The sequence below is a fragment of the Microtus pennsylvanicus genome, chromosome 11 (genome assembly GCF_037038515.1).
Source record: "Microtus pennsylvanicus isolate mMicPen1 chromosome 11, mMicPen1.hap1, whole genome shotgun sequence".
Classification (NCBI taxonomy): Eukaryota; Metazoa; Chordata; class Mammalia; order Rodentia; family Cricetidae; genus Microtus; species Microtus pennsylvanicus.
The window spans coordinates 18,535,144-18,555,372 of record NC_134589.1 but is presented as its reverse complement, the minus strand read 5'-3'; the positions used below and the strand labels follow the sequence as shown (position 1 = coordinate 18,555,372).

General features: G+C 49.6%; 2 protein-coding genes across 3 annotated transcripts; one reads left to right on the top strand and one right to left on the bottom strand.

Moving 5' to 3' along the window:
* Positions 1 to 1,836: 1,836 nt before the first annotated feature.
* On the bottom strand, positions 1,837 to 7,714 carry Cfap97d1 (CFAP97 domain containing 1). Of its 2 annotated transcripts, none has more exons than XM_075942166.1 (5): positions 7,591 to 7,714; positions 6,621 to 6,691; positions 6,249 to 6,367; positions 2,550 to 2,606; positions 1,837 to 1,933 (listed from the first exon to the last, which is right to left on the bottom strand). In XM_075942166.1, exons 1-5 carry the CDS (start codon positions 7,712 to 7,714, stop codon positions 1,837 to 1,839), a joined length of 468 nt encoding a protein of 155 aa, XP_075798281.1. The 2 variants fall into 2 exon arrangements, with proteins under 2 accessions (XP_075798281.1, XP_075798280.1); XM_075942165.1 differs by lacking the exon at positions 1,837 to 1,933 and adding an exon at positions 3,175 to 3,298.
* A 2,092-nt stretch (positions 7,715 to 9,806) lies between these two features.
* Positions 9,807 to 20,229, top strand: Dusp3 (dual specificity phosphatase 3). The gene is made up of 3 exons (XM_075990487.1): positions 9,807 to 10,003; positions 12,790 to 13,016; positions 19,304 to 20,229. The coding sequence occupies exons 1-3, from the start codon at positions 9,879 to 9,881 to the stop codon at positions 19,507 to 19,509; spliced, it is 558 nt and encodes a 185-aa protein (XP_075846602.1). The 5' UTR covers positions 9,807 to 9,878; the 3' UTR covers positions 19,510 to 20,229.

The window sequence follows — 20,229 nt, the reverse complement described above, 5'->3', positions numbered from 1 at the left end:
TGTCCCCAAATTGTACACAGAAACAGAGACACACACTAAATTTTTTTTAATTATGGAAGCAAAAAATACACAAAACTTAAAACTTGGATGAACTCAAAAGTATGATATTTATAGCATCAGAGTCTGAGCAGACGACGTAAGGGTCATGGCAGTAATATTCAGGGAAACAGCAGCTGAGCTGACACCCCTCCCCCCCAATTCTCGAGAAAGACAGCCTCCAGCTCAAGAAGTGGATCAAATCAGATTTCAGTATGAGTATGTGTGTGTCGAGGACAGAGGACAATCCCAGCGGCAGACCTCACTTCCCGCCTTGTTTGAGACAGATCTCTTTGTTGTTGGCTGTTGTGTGCACCAGACTAACCTACCCTTGAGCTGCTGGGAATTCTCTCATCTCTGCCTACCAGTGGACTGGAATTACAGGCACAAGCTTGCACACTTCCTGCTTAATCTCCTAGAAACTGAAGATTAAGGGGAAAGAAGACCAACCTTAAAAACAGTAAAAATAGCCAGGAAGGAAAGGAATTCAGGTTCTATTTTTACACTGTGAAGAGGTGGCAAACACGTCACGATCCAAGGACAAAGAACTATTAGTGTTTGAAGCCTGTGTTCCGAGAGCCTATCTTAGGAATGAGGGGGATTGACGGTGCTCTTAGAGGAGCAAAACCAAACTGGGGACCTGCCCCAAAGGCAGCTCTAGACAAAGAAATGAACCAGGGAAGGAGCGGAACTTCCCAGAGGGATGAACCAGCCACACAGAAGGAACTAGAACAGACTCACACCTTTTCAGTTTCTTTACCCCCGCTGCTGGGCAAAACAAAGGTAACCAACATCTGATGTGGTGCTGGATACTTCTGCAGGAATCATTTGTATTTTAAAGGATGGAGGAGTGACTGAGAAGATGGTTCAGTCATTAACACACTTGCCATGCAAGTTTGAAGACCTGAGTTCAAATTCCCAGAGCCCAAATAGGGTTGGCATGGTAGCCTGTGTCTGTAATTCCAGCCCACTGGTAGGCAGAGACAAGAGAATTCCCAGCTGCTCAGGGATAGGTTAGTCTGGTGCACACAACAGCCAACAAAGGGATCTGTCTCAAACAAGGCGGGACGTGAGGTCTGACACAGATTGTCCTCTGCCCTCAACACACACATCATTTAAGAAGTAGAGAGAGCCAGGTGGTGGCGCACACCTTTAATCACAGCATTCGGGAGGCAAAGGCAGGAGGATCTCTGTGAGTTTGAGGCCAGTCTGGTCTACAGAGTGAGTTCCAGGACAGGTTCCAAAGATACAGAGAAACCCTGTCTCAACAAACAAACAAACAAAAGTACAAATTAGGTCCTGAGGAGATGTCTCAGGTAATAAAGTGTTTGCAGCATAAGCTGAGGACCCATGTTTGAGTCTTTAGCACTCACATAGAGCCAAGTGTGGGGTTGGCACAGAGACGGGCAGATCTCTGGAGCTCAGGGGCCCGCTCTCCTAGCTCAGTCAATGAGCTCTGGGGTCAGTGAGAAATGCTGTCTCAAAAACAAGTGATCAAAGGAGACACCGAACATCAATCAGACTGGGTCTCCATGCACCGGTCTGTGTGTCTGTCTGTCCGTCTGTCTGTCTGTCTGTCTGTCTCTCTCTCTCTCTCTCTGTCTCTCTGTCTCTGTCTCTCTGTCTCTCTGTCTCTCTGTCTCTCTGTCTCTCTCTCTCTCTCTCTCTCTCTCTCACACACACACACACACACACAAATATCCCCACATGAACACACAGGTGTGTGTGCAGAATACGAATAAAAGGCTCATCATGTTCCGTTTGCCTGCCCTGTTTTATGTGCCAAGCTTTATTGGAACATCATAAGATGGGGCATTCCGTCACTCTGGAGTGTCTTGAGATTCTCAGCAGCCCAGAAATCCTGGGTCTTCGCTGTGTCTTTCCCATGGTGAGTAACCTTGTGTCCAGAGCAAGGGTGGGGGGAAGGAATAAGACAAAGAGGAGGCAGAGGCGGAAGGGGGGGTGGATATCAACTGTGGCATTGTTCTTTGGAGAGCCTAGGTATCCACGTCTCTTCCTTCCTTGAAGGACCAGAGCATGTTACTTACTAACTGTGTCTAATACGATGCTCAAATATCAGTGCCTTTTACTAGTCGTGGACCTTAGACCTCGCTTTCAATTTTTTTTAATTTAAAACATTTTAAAAATTATCATCACGGGGGTGGGGCTCATGTGTCACAGCACACATACGGGGGTGAGGACAACATTTGTGGAGTGGGTTTTCACCTTCCACCTTTACGTGGGCTCTGGAGATCGCGCTCAGGCCTTCAGGCTCACGCCTTTACCTGCTGAGCCATCTTGCCCTCGCCTGGCAATGTCTTAGTGGCACAGATCACTCCCTTTAGACTCCCATAAAGCCTCAAAGCTGGTGATACAAAAGCACAGTTCCCAGAAAAGTCAGAGCTCTGAGCTCCCTCAACGGCTCTCCATCTCCTCCCGAGCTGAGCCCTCGTCAGCCATTTGTGGAGCTGTCGGGACTTTGGTAGTAAAGTGATATTATAAAAATGACATACCTATTCTTCGTAGGAGAGAAGATATCTTGTTGTATTTCTGATATAGCGTCTTGAATTCTTGAAGGGAAAAAATCAGAAAGGCTTGTCAACGTGGGCACGCGGGTGTGAGAGTTGAAATTCTAAATCCTAAGAGTGGCTTAGAAAAGGTAGGGAGAGGGGGTTTTTAAAACACTGCCCATGGCCCCCCTGAGCTTTACTTCATTGCTCACTTGTTGAGGCAAGGTCTCAATACGAAGTAGTCCAGGCTGTTTGTTCTCAACTGAGTCATCCCCCTGTCTCAGCCTCTGGGCCAATTCTCCCCGTTTTATCTTTGAAGAAGCATTTCTAAATGGGGCCGATTGATCACATATAGGACCACATTGCCCTCTTCCATATTTATACATTCAGCCTTTCGTGTGAATTTGGGGTGGGGGGCACTGCCCGGTGTTTTCTGAAATTGACTCAGTAGCTTTATCACCAAGGTGCCTTTGGTCGTTCCCCAGTTTGTGAGCTATGCTTGCCGTGTGGGTTTTCCTTTGAGTGACTGGTGCCTTTCACGTGACCGAGCTGCTTAGGGGTTAGTCTCTACGCTGAGCATAGCCTAACTTCAGGTACACCCGGAGCTATGACAAGAGTGGCCACGTGCCTGCCAGTCCATCTCCGATGCCCTGCGGTCATAGTGGGGTTTGCGGTCACCCAGCCTCTTCAGGATGCCCTGGTTTTCCATGGTGATTCTCACTAGCTCTCGGTTCCTTGCTTCTCGGTTTAAGCTGGAAAACACAAAACCAGGGTGGGTGAAGAAGAAAGCATTTCTCAAGTCTGGGACAGTGCGCGCTGGAAAATACATGAAGCATTTGCAGGTGTCTGTCGGGAGCCTCAGCCCCACTGCCAGCTGGGAGATAATGTTGATGTGGGATAGAGCTCAGGTCTCAGTGTTGCACTAGACTACGCTCCAACTCTCAGTGACTCCCTGTTGCCTAAGACACTGTTTTCACCCTGGAGAGAGTCCACTTCCCTGGCAGCTTTTGACGTTATTTTGAGACTAGAAGGGGAGGCTGCACCTGGGAGGACATGTGAATAGCGCCATCTGCCCAGTGATACCCACATGTCACTACTAATCTACTTATTCTGGGGTAGAGAGGCTCCCATCCCATCCATTTATAGAGGTGAGCTGGAATTGTAGGAGCGCATAGGTGCATTAAAACCTTAAGAGAAACCCAGGGCTCAAGAGCCCGTCTGAGGAAAGGGTGCAGCTCTCTCAGCCGGACCCCAGAAAGAAGTCGGCAGCTTGTTTTAGATACTGATGGTCCCAGTCACCTGTCATCTGACCAGATATGTGGGTCAAGGGACAAGCTGCGAACTGACTATCCTAGGGGCTTCAGAACAGCTCAGTCCCCTCTGCCGATACTTGAACTGCCGTCTCTTTTTCCTGTCTACCCATTTGTTCACCCAGGTCGGGTCTGACACTTTTGCCTCAGAAGCTGGACTCAAATCTACCGCTCAACCTGACCCTGCTACCCGGTTCTTCTGTCCACAGCCCCAGCAGCCTCTCCAAGACCTCCGTCTGGGTTATGTTATCAACACAGAGACAGAGTCCTTATCCATTTACCAGCTTTGGTCTCTCAGGCCTCTTTAAACTATGTGAATGACTTTCTTTAAGTTTTGGTCGTCATTATGTATCCTACACATATACATGCGTAGAGAGACATTTACTATATGGGCATGTGATGTGTAATCTAAGAGCTAATATAGTAGTTAAGATAGGAGTGAAGAACCCCTGTGATTCAAAAACAACATGGCAACAGTAGCTCAGGACTTGTGAATTTATCATTATTTGATAAGTCTGGACGTGTGGAAAGACTCACATGTGTTCATCTATGTTTCTGACAAAATGCTCATGACCTCAGGATGCTGTCAACATCTCCCAAGGGTTATAATGTGAAACCAGGATTGGAAACGTGGTTTGTATAAGCAAGGAAGGTGTCCTGTGGATAAGGCATACGTGCCTGGAGTCACGGTTTGGTTCATCTCCCTTTCCTTGACTTTCAGCTTTGTGGTTTCTTGGTAGACACAGGATTCCTCCCTTCCTCCCTTCTCCCTCTACACATATATGCGACCATTCCCTGGTGTGCACGTTCCTCGTCCTTCTCACACTGCTTTAGTATGGGTTTTTACAAATGTTGCATCTTAGATTGCAAGTGTTTGGGGTTGGGAAATAATGTTCCTCATTTCGTCTATGGTCGGTGACACCTAGCATGCGGTACTTAGTCAAGGGTTTTCGTTGAACTGATTCCTGGAGGGTCATAGCATTGTCTTGGTTATGATGCTAAATCTGAATGTTTGTGGATCCGCCAAACCCATATACCTGACCACTAACTCTCAAGGTGATATTAAGAGGTGAGGTTTGGGGGATGGGATTAGCACCCTCATAAAGGAAGTTGGGGGAGAGAACTCCTGTCCCTCTGCCATGAGGTTCCAGTGTGAAGATGGCTGTCTTTGCGGAACGCAAGCAGAACCCCACACCAAGGGCAACCCAGAATCCACTGGTGCCTCCCTGTATATCTGGATTCCCCAGCCTCCAGAACTAAAACAGAAACTGTTGCTCTTCAACGCAATGCCCATCAATATCCGAGCAAAATTCTTCAAAGACCTCAGTAGAACGGTACTCAACTTCATATGGAAAAGCAAAAACAATAGCCAAAACAATCCTGTACAATAAAAGAACTTCTGGAGGCATCACAGTCCCTGACTTCAAACTCTACTACAGAGCTACAGTACTGAAAACAGCCTGGTATTGGCATAAGAACACACAGGAGGACCAATGGAACCGAATAGATGATCCGATATCAATCCACACATCTTTGAATACCTGATCTTTGCTCAACTATGTTCATAGCAGCTTTGTTTGTCATAGCCAGAACCTAGAAACAACCTAAGTGCCCCTCGATCGAAGAATGGATAAGGAAAATGTGGTACATTTACACAATGGAGTACTACACAGCAGAAAAAAATGACAGCTTGAATTTTGCAGGAAAATGGATGGAGCTAGAAAACATTGTTTTGAGTGAGGTAACCCAGACACAGAAAGACAATTATCACATGTACTCACTCATAGGTGTTTTTTAAACATAAAGCAAAGAAAGCCAGCTTACAAAACACAATCCCAGAGAATTTAGACAACAATACAGACACTAAGAGAAACTTACATAAATCTAATCTACATGGGAAGTAGAAAGTATGAAAAGACAAGATCTCCTGAGTAAATTGGGAGCATAGGGACCTTGGAGGAGGGTTGAAGGGGGGAGAGGAGAGGCAGGGAGGAGAGCAGAGAAAAATGTAGAGCTCAATAAATATCAATTTTAAAAAAAGAAATTGTTGCTCACTGCTTTGCACCTGAACCACCACGACATGTGGGCATTCTACAAAGGTACACAAGTGTGTGCTTGGGACAAGCTCTGAAGAGAGCTAGGGGAACTCTCTTAAATGACAGCAAAGGTGGGATTTAACCCCCTGCTTGGGAAGCTGTCAATCTTGGTAGTTTTGTCTCTTGCTTCTCTCCATAATGTCCTTTGAGTGATTCTCTCTCACTCAAACCAAAAGGGAAGGTTGGCTTTCCTGAGAATGAAATGGAGAGAGAGAGAGAGAGAGAGAGAGAGAGAGAGAGAGAGAGAGAGAGAGTGAGAGAGAGAGAGAGAGAGAGAGAGAGAGAGCAAACAGTACCTTTTTGAAAGATACTCATTCCAGCAGTCCACCTTGGCAGGGCCGCGATGGGCGTTGGCAATTTTCTGACATAGTTGTTTATTTTCGTATTCGATTTTGTCGATTCTCTTTTGTTCACCCTGGCAAAAAACCCCACCATGGTGACATCACCACTGTGCTGCCTCCACACAGTGGCTTGCAGCACCTTCCTCTGGGACTTTGAGAAAAAGGGGGCACACCGAGAGCCCTGGTGGAGCCCTGGACAGAGCTTAGGGAAACTACTCGTGAATATCAGGGGAGGAATGTTAATGACTTTAGTTTGGTGGGTATTTAGAAGGCACTGGGGAATTGGGTCTCTTTAGAACAAAGACATAAAAAAATGCAATAAAATACCTGGAGTTTGCTCAGTTTTAGAATGTAATGTGTGTGCGCCATTGGAGGTTTGGTATCAACAGTCGGCTTCACTGGAGGACAAAGAGCATCGTTAGAGCGCAGCTTTGGAAAGCCACCAGGCCACGCAACCCCAACGACTGAACATTCCGCTTTTGAATCCTGACAGCAACTTCAGTGAGACTTAATTTTCCCATCTGACATCTCTGGAGAATTTGAACTGAGACGGCTGAGCAGTCAGAGCTAGTAAATCCATAAAGGCGGGCAGGGAAGCCCTTCAGTCAGTAAGAGTGCCAGGGGCTCAGTGCACCAGAGACCCTGGGGCTGACACCCCAACTGTCTAAACCAAAGTGGTGATGTGCAGGCCTCCAACCCCAGCATTCCAGGGGGGGTGGCAGGACCGCCAGGAGCTCAAGGTCATCCTTGACTCTCAGCCAGTGAGCTCCTGGCCAACCTTGGCTACAGGAATCTACCTCAAAAATTCATCGAGATAAAATTCCTTTCAGTCCAATGAAATGGCGTCTTTTCCATACTTTCCCAACATTACTAGATGGCACTGCACTCACATTCTCTAACTTTGGCTCTAAAGTACTTAAAAAATGATTCTTTTGGGGCTGGAGAGATGGCTCAGCGGTTAAGAGCATTGCCTGTTCTTCCAAAGGCCCTGAGTTTAATTCCCAGCAACCACATGGTGGCTCACAACCATCTGTAATGAGGTCTGTTGCCCTCTTCTGGACTGCAGGGATACACGCAAACAGAATATTTACATAATAAATAAAATTTTTTTTAAAGAAATGATTCTTTCCAGCACAAGGATGCTCAGGTAGAAGATAAAGTCTGTCCCCGATCACAATGTCCTCTTGGCCAAACTCAGGCAGATAAGGCCAGGGCTGGTGAAGTCTCCTATCACTACCTCTATGGTGGGTCCTTCTAGAACCTCCGAGAGCGGTGCCCAGCCCCAGCTGCCCCATACCTATCTGTACTCTATTTTTGTGCAATACATAGTGGCCAAAGTCCAGTTTCTTCCTGAAGGTTGTACTTTGCCTGTGATTAGAGACGATAACAGGGTAGGCCAGGTAATCCAGGGAATTGTTCATCTTTTCCTCCTAGTCTCACTTTAGAAATGAGACACCTGACTCCTCTGTGAGGCACTTAACTGTCCCAATGCCGGGGTGTCATAGTTACTCCGTTGTGACATCAGAGACAAGTCTCAATGGAGGAGTAGGAGAAGAACAGGCCTGGCTGTCTCTAGGCACCTAATTTTTTTTTTAATTTTAAGTTGAGATAAAATTTCTATATGTTGATGGGGTGTGGAATGATCCGGTACTTACATGCCCTGTGTTATGACTGGATTAGGGTAAGTAGCACCTCTCTCTCCTCTAAGCATTTACAGTTCTGTGCTGGGCTTTCGGTTTTGTGCTAAGTCAGGCCACGTCAAGATGAAGGAAAGCGGGCTTTGTAGCTCCTCACCTGCCTGGAAAGTTGATGTTTCAAGGCTAGAGGGGGGAGGAGACCTGTGGTGGGTGTGGAGGTCCCTGGCTAGCACAGGCAGGACCCAGGAAGGCAGGAATTCCATCTGTCATTGTGCCCTTTGAGCTATGTTTCCCTGAAGATGTTGAGACTATAAGCTTTCTTTGGAAATGAAACATTTACGATCTGTGTCCATGTAATCAGGTGCTGTGGCAAACGTTTGTAATCCTAGCACTCCAAGAAGTGAGGGCAGGAGGATTTATCCTTGGTTTTATAGAAAATTCAAAGCCAGCCTGGATTACGTGAGACCCTGTCTCAAAAACTTAAGTATGAAATAAAAGACAACAAAAAAACATAAGACAAACCTTAGTAAGTGGCAGAGTTGGATTCAGAGTGTGGATTCTTGGATTCCAGACACTGTATTTACCGCTTTGGAGTTAAGGACTCTGCCATTTACCATGGCAACTGAACCGCTTTGAAGTAAGCTTCTGAGACCTTTGCCCTCGGTTGAAACCCAAGAGAGGATCAGCTACTGACACCACGTGGCTCACAGTGAGATAGCAGCTGCTCCAGCAAGATCTGTCAAGGAGGGTGTGGAGAAGGATTTTACCTCCACACCAGCCCAGGGTGCACTAGCTCAGGGCGCAGACACAGTGAGCTCTCACAACATTTAGAGATTTTAAGTGGTTCTGGTCCCGCTTTGTCTGTTTATACAGGGAACTAAAGTAGGGCTTTATGCGTGCTCGATACCTTTTAACAGCCCAGGAACCTCCTCGGCCCCTTGAATGCTTCTGGAATCTTTCCAGCAATCCTTACAAGTTAGGAATTGCATATTCATTACTTCAGTGCTCGGGACAGAAGAGTTTAGGATTTTATATTATTTTAATATATATAATGAGGTATTTAGGGAATGAATCCAAGTCTAAACAGGAAATTCATTAATGCTTCACACATAAACCTATCCTGAGTATACTTTTGTACAGTAATTTTTCGTGCACCTGTGTTTTGACTGACATCCGTCACAGGTCAGGAATTTTCCACTTGCATTGTGTTTACACTCTAAAGTTATAGATTTGTAAAGACTTCGGTTCTCTAAAATCATAGCAGCTCAAACTATTATTGTGACGCTGTAACCCCCGCCCCTCCCCCTCCTTTTTACTAGCCAACTAAAGATTAAGCAATCCCCCAGGGTCAGAGGCCAAACTTGGTTACCTATAGCCCCAGTTTTAAAAGCTCAATGCTGCTTTGTAACGAACACGGAAGAAGTGTCCCCAGCGTTGGGCTCTTCTCTGTGACCTTGGGTAAGGAATCACGGGGGTGAGCGGGGTTCATCAGGAGTGTGTTGGGAAGAAGTGTTCTCACGAGTCTGTTTGAGGTGAGGGAATGGATGCCAACAATGCTGGTCTGCAGTCAGAAGGGTTCACAGCAAACCCCAGGGGTCCCCGTTATCCCGAAAGAGCTACAACAGGTGTACCCCAGGCGCCCTGCGGCGGGTTCAATAAGGGAAGGGCCTGCGCTCCCCTGCATTAGCCAGGGAGATATAGGACCGGCGACACGAGAGTGACGACATCTCGGTCAGGGACACGCTCCAGGGTCCTACGGCGCGTGGGCCGGTCGCACGTGTCCTCTGCGCAGCGCAGCGCCACGCCGCGCTGCGCCCGCAGCTTCCTGCACCCGGCGGGCCCGCCTCCGGGGCGGGACGGGGCGGTTTTATTAGGCAGCCCCGCCCCACTGACCCGGCTTCTCCCCCTGGCTCGCTCCTGCCCCGGCGTGCAGGGCCCCGCCGCCGCCATGTCCCGCCCGTTCGAGCTCTCGGTGCAAGATCTCAACGACCTGCTCTCAGACGGCAGCGGCTGCTACAGCCTCCCGACCCAGCCCTGCAACGAGGTCATCCCGAGGGTCTACGTGGGCAACGCGTGAGTCTCCAGGAGGGCTGACTCCGCAGCCGCTCCCCGGGCGCCCCGCCCACTCGGGGGCTGGAGTGGGGTCCAAGGGCGTGGATGGGGGCGGGGGAAGCCTGGGCGCGGTCGCCGACCTGCGAGCAAGAACGGAGGCTGGGGACCGTGCGTGAAGCCGAGGAGCTGGACCCCGCATGCCCTGAGACCCGAATGTGCCCGGGCCCTGCCCTCGGCCACCGCCCGCCCTGGCTTTGGCTTAGGTGGGGTCGAGGCTACCACGTTCTCTTAACAGGTGGCAGGGCTGTCTCTTGGCCGCGCGTCATGTGACAGCTGCCTAGTTCTGCAGTGAGGTCACCGTGGAATGTCTGCCTTCGTTGCCATGGCAACGGGATGACGTTACAATCCGGGTGTGGAACTTTTCCTGTCCGCGTCAGGAAATCAAAATACCCTAAAATACCCTAAAAGAGGAAGTAGCTGAGCCATGGCTTTCCTGGCTTCTCCAGATAGGGTTTGACTTAGATGGCATATGTTAAACTCCATAGAAGACCTGAGCCATCTGAAAATTCCTTTTAATCGTACCGCCAGGAAATGTGTATATTATTAATCTCTTATGCGTCCTTTAAACTATTTTATATTTTAGTCATACTATTATTAGTGAGGATTTCTCAGCAGTGGTAGAGAGTCATTGTTAACACCGAAAGAAAGGCTGGCGTGACCCATGTTTGGGGGAAGGCCCACAATGAATTTTTACGCGTGAAGACCCGTTTATCAAAGAAGCTCTGTGGGTCCATTTCAAGGACTGCACTTCACAATTGCTAAGCAAGCTTTCCTCTCATTTTCACACAGCAGAAGGGGTGGCCAGAGGCGGTTGAAGTGTTGGGAGGACTTTTCAATGTCTTCCATGTGAACCTGCTGCTTTAACCTACAGTGGAACCAGAGAGGGGTTCACATGGCAGGTCCCAGACTCTTGGGGACAGGTTGCATGCTTTGTATCACTCACTTAACTTATGGCGCACCTACTGTGTGTCACACACCACGTGATGGTCATTCACTAGTAAATGGTGGTGATAGTTTATCAACAGCACAGCAGTGCAGTCTTGCTCAGTGATCTGAAGGGGAGCGACCAAAAAGACTCACAGGGTCAGTCTTGAGGCTCAGTCACTGCAAAGTCCTAGGGAACCCCTCCCACCCCTCCCTACCCCAGCTACCCAAGTTGCCAGGGGTCTAGACAGTCTCAGGAGCCTGCTTCCTGGGGGACAGTTTGTTGCAATTGTCTGTAGTGACTTCTCTAGGCCGGCAGTAGTCGTAGAGGCTGTAGTTGCTGCCGTGGAACATACGTTCTTTGCCCTCTGTGCAAATACGACCTTGATGTGGGGGGTGCTTGTGCTCAGTGAGGATCAACTGAGTTCCTAGTGCCCTTCATTGGGCTTCCTCCCCTCCTCTCCGCCCCCCCCCCCAGCTCCTGGATCAAAGAGCTTCAGCCACAGCCTGTCAGGGCAGCGAGGGAGTCAGTGTTTAGCTGCATTTCCAATCTCGGCTTTATAGGTGGTGGGGGTGTGAGGGGCAGAGGGAGTTAGGAGGCAGAGCCTGGCTGGATGTCTGGAGAAGGCTTGCCTCTCAGCTCTGACTCAGCAGCCCATGTGAGAGCATCCACTGCCAGTCCTGTCCTGCAGAGTTTCAGCTCTGTTCACTGGGGACAGTGCTGTCCTCTCTTTCCGGCTGTCATAACAGGCAGACAGGAGCCTGCGGGAGACATTGCTTTGTAAAAGTGTAAACTCCTGTTTAAATTGGGACATTGTGAGAGGAAGTGAAGGGCCTGGTTGACCATTCTGTCGAGATACCTTCTAACACCTATCCTGGGGGAAGGGTTGCATTTGCTCCTAAAATGGTCCAGGGAACTCCAGATGTTGCAAAGAGAGTATGGCAGGATCGATCCTTCAGGGTGCCTGACCTGTGCCAGTTCCATTCTTCAGTCAGTCACCAAACATTTATTCAGTGTCATGCATCGGGCACTGTGGCAGGTACTGAGAGGACAGACCACTCAAGGAACTCACACACTGAAGCTCTGAACAGATAAGCGTGACCCTGCCGTGGGATATAACGCCCCCACCCAGAGTCAAGCTCTGTCAACAGAACAGCCTCCTTTAACACCCAGGGCTACCCCAAGTTGGGACCATTAACCCCATTTTGCAGAAAGGAAAACTGAAGCACAGAAAGGTTAAGTGGCTTGCTTAAGGTTGCCTGGCTGGTAAATGGCAAGGCTGGATGTAGACCCAGACACTCTGACTCCAGGGTCTATATTTTGTTTTGTTGTTTGAACGTGGGCTAGCCTCAATCTCATGATCCATCTCCCACGGCCTCCTGAGTGCAGGATCACAGTCGTGTGCTACCGTGCCTGACTCTATAGTTTCTCTGTGCCACCATCACAGCGTAGGAACTGTGATGGCGCACACTGGAAGGAGCTGGGGGCATCCCACAGAAGTGATGCCTACGTGGAGGTAGCGGAGGAGACAGCATGGGAACTGTGATGGCGCACACTGGAAGGAGCTGGGGGCATCCCACAGAAGTGATGCCTACGTGGAGGTAGCAGAGGAGACAGCATGGGCACAGAACCACAAGTCTATTTGGGGAAGCTGCTGGTAACTGGATATGGCTGGGGTGACGGGAGAGGACATGAGATGGGGCAGGAGGAGCCACAGGGGACAGCGGGGACCATCTCCTTGCTTTGCCTAAAGGCTCAGGTTCTTCTTCATCTTCTTCCTGTGGGGCTGCCTCTTCATTTTCTGCCACTGCCTCCCATCCAGGTCTGTAGCTCAGGACATCTCCCAGCTGCAAAAATTGGGCATCACCCACGTCCTGAATGCCGCCGAGGGCAGGTCCTTCATGCACGTCAACACCAATGCCAACTTTTACAATGATTCCGGCATCACCTACTTGGGCATCAAGGCCAATGATACGCAGGAGTTCAACCTCAGCGCCTACTTTGAAAGGGCCGCAGACTTCATCGACCAGGCCTTGGCTTGCAAGAATGGTAAGGGACCTACAGCCAGGACCCATGGGAGGTGGCTTTGATGTGGGCTGGCCTAGAGAGCGTACCTCAGCAGGTCTCCCTGTGGCCAGTCTGTCGTTCCCTGCCCCCCTGTGGTGATGACTTTAAGGCTCTCTTTGCCTGGCAGCTCTGGTGGCCCCTCTTGACACAAGCAGATCAACTCTTGCACACAGTGGCAGCGCTCAGGTCTTGCCTTTAGTTTGATTTGGGCAGAGTGTGGTTTCTGACCACCTAACCCTTACCCCAGACGCAAACACCCATGATAATGACAAGGGCTTACTAATGCCCAGCATGAAAAGTCCTGACGTGAAGGAACCCTGAGGCTGGTCGATTCGGTAGCTCAACAGATCCGGTCACCACAGCATATGACCATGACCAGAATAACAGAGGGAGCAGCTCTACGCTGTCAGGGGATTTCGGTCTGTGAGGTGCTGGCCCTATGGGCATGGACAAAATGTCAGGACAGTGGAAGTGTGTGAGAGAGGAGGCCCTTTACCTCACGGCAGATAGGACACAGGCAGAGGCAGAGTGGGAAAGCGTTTGTAGGTCGGCTATACCCTTCAAACGCAAGCCCTCAGAGATCTGCTTCCTCCTAGGAGGCCCAACTTGAGACAGTTTCCAAAAGCGTTCCAAAATGGTGCCACCAACTAGGGATTTACATGTTCCATGTGTGAGTTTATAGGGACCATTGCATAGAGTTTATGTATTCTGTAGACAAAGGATAATATTCCAGACATACACAGTGCAGCAATGAGGCTTCAATGCCTCTTTCCTTTTAGTTTAGTGTGCCCATTTATGTATGTGTATGTGTGTGTGTGTGCATGCATGTGCATGGGTCCAAGTGCTTGCACGTGTGTATGTCTTCATGTGTTTACATGTGCGTGTGCATCTGTATGGGTGCATGCATGTGAATACATGTGCGCGCATGTGTTTGTGCATGTGTATGTTTCTGTGTGTATACATGGGCACATTTGCAGGTGGAAGCCAGAAGGTTGATGCTGAACACTTCTTTAATCAGTTTTCCACCTTAGAGACAGGGTCTCTCCCTGATCCCGAAGCTCACTAGATTTACCTAGGCTACTGGCCAGTGAGCTCCAGGGATGTGCTTTTCTTTACTTCCCTAAGCCTGGGACTATATGATGCTGTGCCGGGCTTTTATGTGGGTGCTTAGGGATCTGAGCTTAGGCACTCCGGTTTGAACACCATAAAGACTATGCTATATCCCCAGCCTGTTTCTTTCCTTTTAAGATTAGCGAACCATTCCCCAGAATTCCAGTGGGGCTTCCCTATCCTTTTAGTGACTAGACACTCATGAGTGGCTGCCTTACCAGAGGAATGAGTGGCCATGACGGGCAGAGGGCCCACAGCCTGGAGATCCTAGGTTAAAGCTTCCTGTCACTTGGTCTCTGCAGCTGCAGACAGAAAGCAGGGTTGAAGGAGGGGCTGCCTGGTGATCAGACAAGACATCAGAATGATGAGACGTCCTAGGAGGACACAGGGCAGAGGTCAGCAGGGCAGATGAGCTCTCTGGGTTATTCCCATCACGTCTCCTTCTGTCTGTAGGGAAGAGGTGACCCACTACAGATGTGATTGGTCGTATTTGTGTGACATAGATGCTTCCTGGTCCAGCAGCTTCCCTGTCCAAGTGATTCTCAAAGAGAGCTCCCTGCCCACTGGATGCTCAGTTCATATTCCGGACTTGCAGAAGTTCTGTTGACTGGGAAAACTTCAGACGTTAAGGCCAGGGCCTTATGGTCCCTGATGGTCCCTGTTACCCTAACCCTAGCACCCTTCCCCTCCAACTGTTCTACGCTCCTCACTCTGGATAGATGGAGAGCATGGCCTGGTCAGTTAGGGGGGTGGTCATTGCCATTCTCACATGGCAGCAGTTAGGCATACATTCAGGGGACTCTGGAACATTCTGCCTTTATTTTCTCTTTCTAGACAACAGGGAACGTCCACTGGCCTCTTGTTCTGACCTCTTGCTTTGGTATAGGCAGACTGAATCTTAGGCCTGAAATTTTTCTGCCTATTTCTTCCCATCCTCTGGCAAACGCTACCCCATACCTTACCACTGACATCCTCTCTTTCATGAAGCCATCCCAGGCTTGTGGGTGAAACCAGGGGACCAGTGGTTTCCCTGGTCTGGCTCCAGCACTCGATGTAGCAATGGTTATAGTCTGCATTCCCTGTAGGTAACTTCTGACCAAGCAGAACGCACCCCAGGGCTTTGGATCCCTGTAGATAGACTACTAAAATGGAATGGATATTAACCTCCAACCATTGCAGGACTCTGAAGAACAGGAAGCCATTACTGAGAAAGCCAGGAGTTTGAGGCTGGGAAGGAAAAACACTTGGCGCCCAACCATGAAGACCAGCGTTTGGATTCCCAGAACAAACATTAAGTCTGGGTGGTGTGGTTGACTGTTCGTAATCCCAGCACTCAGGAGGCAGATCCTCAGAGCACACTGGTTAGCCACACTAGCAAAGCACGAAGCTCTGGGCTCTGGGAGAGATCCTGACTCAATGTCTAAGACAGACTAAATCACTGAAGAAGACACACAAGGCCAGCCTTGAGTCTCCACCTGCACACACATGTATGTGCACTTGAGCACATGTACACACTCACACATATGTGATCGGGCATACACACTCAGGCATATCACACACATAGAGCAGTGTGCACCTTAGTGCTCACAGGGAAGCGTGAAGAAGCACACATGTGCACATACATGCGCAGGCACACAGGCATGTGTGCCAGGGAGTGGGGAAGGAGCCTGGGTTTGTGTAGAAGAGGGAACAGTCGCTTGCTTCTGAGAGGATCTAAAGAGGCTATGTGGAGGTGGTAGTGTGTGGGCTGGGCCTGGAACATGGAACATGGTAGATTCTATGCCCTGGATATATCTGAGCATGCTCCCAGCAGGAAGTAGGCTGTGGTTGCCCCGCAAAGTGTCCCACTGTCAGTTGGGACCAGAACAAGCCACTGAGGACTTTAGGTATTAATGTGGGGGGAGGCAGGAAATTGGGGGGACTCCTGACGTAGGAGGATCTAGGGAAATAGAGGAGCATTTGGAGGTAAGGATGATGGGTGCAGAAGAGATGCTGTTAATTCTGGGTCCACAGTTTCCTTCCAAATAAAGCTGGTGAGGAGGTGTAAGTGGTGGCCGTTCACTCACTCAGCAACAGAGGATGCCCGGGGATGCTGGGAATGACAGAGCATCCAAAGCCTAGCCCCACAACCCTTGCTTTGGGAGAAGGCACCCTCACAGATCCGTATGTGGCTAGCAGAGTGACAGGTGCCTGGGGCCCCTGGGGAACTCCCAGTCCTGCTGATGTTTATTGAGTGCTCTTGCGTGCCAGGCACTAGCCTGAGGCTTTGTCTCGGCTCTGTTTGGTTTTGTTTTTGAGACAGAGTCTTGCTATGTACCCTGACAATCTTGGAGCTCACCCCCAAGGGTGGGGGTGGCAGTAGGCCTCATAAGCCACACTTGAGGGACTCGATTCCACCCTGCGAATGACGACAGGTCAGAGCGGTGTTTCTGGAAGATTTTCCAGCTTCCGGGTGGAGTGTGGATTGGCAATGAGTGGTGAGGGATGAGGGTGAGCCCCATTTGTAGGAAGAGAGTGGAAGGGAGGCAGGAGCGAGAGAGGTAAGGATGTGAATTAAGTACTTTGTGGGGAGCCAGTGACTAAATAGAGAAGCTGGCTTTTGCCCCTCCTGGGGGCGGGCTCCCTGCAATGTGGTGGGACTTTGACCCCTCCTTCCCTCCTTTCTTCCCTCCCTCCCTATCTCCCTACCTCCCTTTTCCCCCCATCGTTGCTTTCCGTTCTCTGAGGAATTCTGAGTTTACATTTCGTTGGTGATGAAGGAACAAAACAGAAACAGAAGAAGTGTGTGTGGCCATGGGAATGGCTTGTGGTCTTCAGGGCACAGGCAGGAAAGGGTGTGTGCTGTAGGCTGAGGACAAGGTGAAATGCAGGGAAGAGGAGAGGACAGTTTGGGGGAGCCACAGAGGGCATGTGTGTGCTGTTTGTATTTGTACTGGAAATCCATTCTTTTTTTAAAAATTGCTTATTTTCCTGTCTGTGTGTGCCTGCAAGAGTTTACCTGCACCACGTGTGTGGGGGCTCTCAGAGGTCAGGAGAGGGCATCTGATCCCCTGGAACTGGAGTTAGAGGTGGTTGTGAGCCAGCTGACGTGTTTCCTGGGAACCACGCCCAGGACCTGTGCGGGAGCAGGAAGTGTTGTGACTGCTGAGCCATCTCTCCAGCCCTGAAATCCATTCTTTTTTAAAATGTGCTTTGCAGAGGTAGAGTTGGCATTCAGGAAAGGTTACACATGTGTTTAACGTGACAATCATTAAAATTTTGCCGTAAGCGAAGCCGTAAAGCCGTCACTACCACCGAGACAGGGAATGTGTCCGTCACCCCCACATTTTTCATGTCCCTGGGCAGCGTCTCCTGTCCTTCCACCTTCCATTCTCCAGCCCTTGGTCTGCTTTCTGTCACCAGAGACCAGTGCGCATTTCGCAGACTTTTATGTCAACAGAGGCACGCAGCGTGCGCTCTTCTGCGGTCTGGTCTCACTCTGAATATTTGAGTTTCATCTATGCTATTCTGTACACCTGTAGTGCCTTCTTTTTTAAAGTCTGTATTTATTTGTGTGTGTGTGTGTGTGTATTTACCACGTGTGCAGGTACCCGTGGGGGCCAGAAGAAGTCATGGACTTCCTTGGAACTGGAGTTAGAAGTGGCTATGAGCTGCCTAATAAGGGAGCTGGGAACCAAACTTGGATCTGGAACAAGTGCTTTTAACTGCTGAGCCATTTCGCCCAGGGCCCTTCTTACTTTCTTGACAAGTGTTAACGTTGTATGGACACACGTAGTATGTCTTGTTTATCTGCCTGTGTACATTGCTTCATTCTAAAGCAGAGTAATGCTCTGTAACCCGAGCTGGCCTCAGACTTGCCATCCTCCTGCCTCAGCCTCCTCCTGAGGGCTAGGATTGCAGGCATGTCACACCATAGCTGGTTTCATGTTTTGCTCTTGACTGAAAAATAAAATTTGTATAGAGAAGTCTGGTGTCACAAAGTGTGCACCTCAGAAATGACAGACACCCATGTACCAACCCCCAGATGAAGGAACAGACAGCCCCACAGAAAACCGTGTTCCTTCCCATCTCGGTGCCCACTCATAGTCCTGGTCACCGCTGTTTGGGCTTCTAAGAGCACGGGTTAGTCGGGCTCCTTGCAGTTCTGTGGAATCATACTACATATTTTTGTGTCATTCATGTTCTTTCTGGTAAGTTGCACATTACTCCATTTTTTTTACATTTATTTAGTGAGTGTGTGTGTGTGTGTGTGCACGTGTGTGCACGCATGCCGCAGTGCATGGGTAGACATCAGAGTTCAGTGTGCCAGGGTCACAGTCATGTGTGTCCCAGGGATTGAACTCAGGTCACCAGGCTCGGCAGCAAATGCCTTTACCTACTGAGCCATCTCCCATTCTTTTTCTTTTTGAGCCAGGGTCTCATTCTGCAGCCTAAACCGGCTTTGAACTTCCAGTGACTCTCTTGCCTCAACCTCTTGAAGTGTTGGGGTTACAGATAGGTACCACCACATATGGCTAGATCCTTAATTCTTTGTTATCTATCACATATGTATATGTATACATACATATACATACATATGTATGGGGGTGAAGGGATGACTGTACTGGGCATGTGTGTGGAAGTCAGAGAACAACTTCTAGAAAGTTCTTTCTACCATATGGATCCCAGGGTTTGAACTCAAGTCGTTAGCTTGACATCAAGCCCCTCTACTCACTGAGCCCTCTTACCGGCTCTACCTAGGTCATTAATTCTTTTTTAAAAGACTCTTATTATTTACCCAGTCTACTGTTGATAGTCTTGGGAATTTCCACCTGGGGACCGCTACGAATAGGCTCCTAAGACATAGAAGAACACCCTGCAGTACTGCCGGGCAGCAGGGAGCACAGGTGTTCACCTTGAGCACATGTTACCAGTTTTCCATGGTGTGTGCGTTGGGGTGGGGGCTCTTCAGAGCCTGCCTCCCCTGGTGACAGAGAAGAGCCCTGGCTGCCTCACATCTGTCCCTAATCAACCTTGGGTCTTCCGTTCTTACTATTTTAACCATGCAGGGTGAGACACAGTGACGTGGCGATATGCTCTCTACCTGCTGCCTGGAAGAATTTCGGCATTGCAGTGAGTTTGGGCTTCCCCAGCTGACACATCTCTCCTGTCTCTTGCAGGCCGGGTGCTTGTCCACTGCCGTGAGGGGTACAGCCGCTCCCCAACGCTCGTCATCGCCTACCTCATGTTGCGGCAGAAGATGGATGTCAGGTCTGCTCTGAGCGTCGTGAGGCAGAATCGTGAGATTGGCCCCAACGATGGTTTTCTGGCCCAGCTCTGCCAGCTTAATGACAGACTAACCAAGGAGGGCAAGGTGAAACTCTAGGGTGCCCGCAGCCGCCTTCTGCGGAGGTCTGACTGGGAGGCCCTGGCAGCCATGCTTAGGAAACACCGTGTACCCTGCTCCCATCTGTCCCATTGTGGCCCTGGGCTTGCTGAGGAGGCCGTTCTTGCTCCTTGGCTGTCCTTCCCTGCCATTTATGTCCCTCCCCTGAGGTGGTGGCTCAGGGAGGAAGCCTGTGGCGTAGATACATCTCAGTGACCCAGGGCAGGAGGCCTGTGAGGATGTAAGGCCTGAGCCACTCCCAGGCACTCCTTGTGACCCCCTCCCGCACCTGGGTTCCCCTGAGTGGTCTAGCATGGTGACCCTGGAAATGATCTATGCAAACACAGGTTCTGCTCTCCCCACGTCTATCACTGGTCCTCACAGCCTGACACACCCTCTTAGGCAGAGGCATAAGATGAAGCAGGGTAGAGGTAGGTTCCTAGTGGCTGGCTTTCCACAAAGAGGCTGTGTTTTAATTATCTCCTTAGAATTAAAGATACTCTACAGGGGCCCTTGGGTAGGCAAATCCGTTTTCCCTGGAGGGCTCTCCCAGTTCTTTGGAATGTTTAAAGTGTGCCTCTTTGGGGGGATCTTCCGTTCCTTATCTGCTGCTTTGGTGTCTTCTCTGTGGATGGCACTGTCCCTCTTCCTTGGGCAGGGTTCTATTTCTCTTCTTTAGAATGCAGAGTGTCGAGGCCCAGCTTATTAAAAAAAAAACAA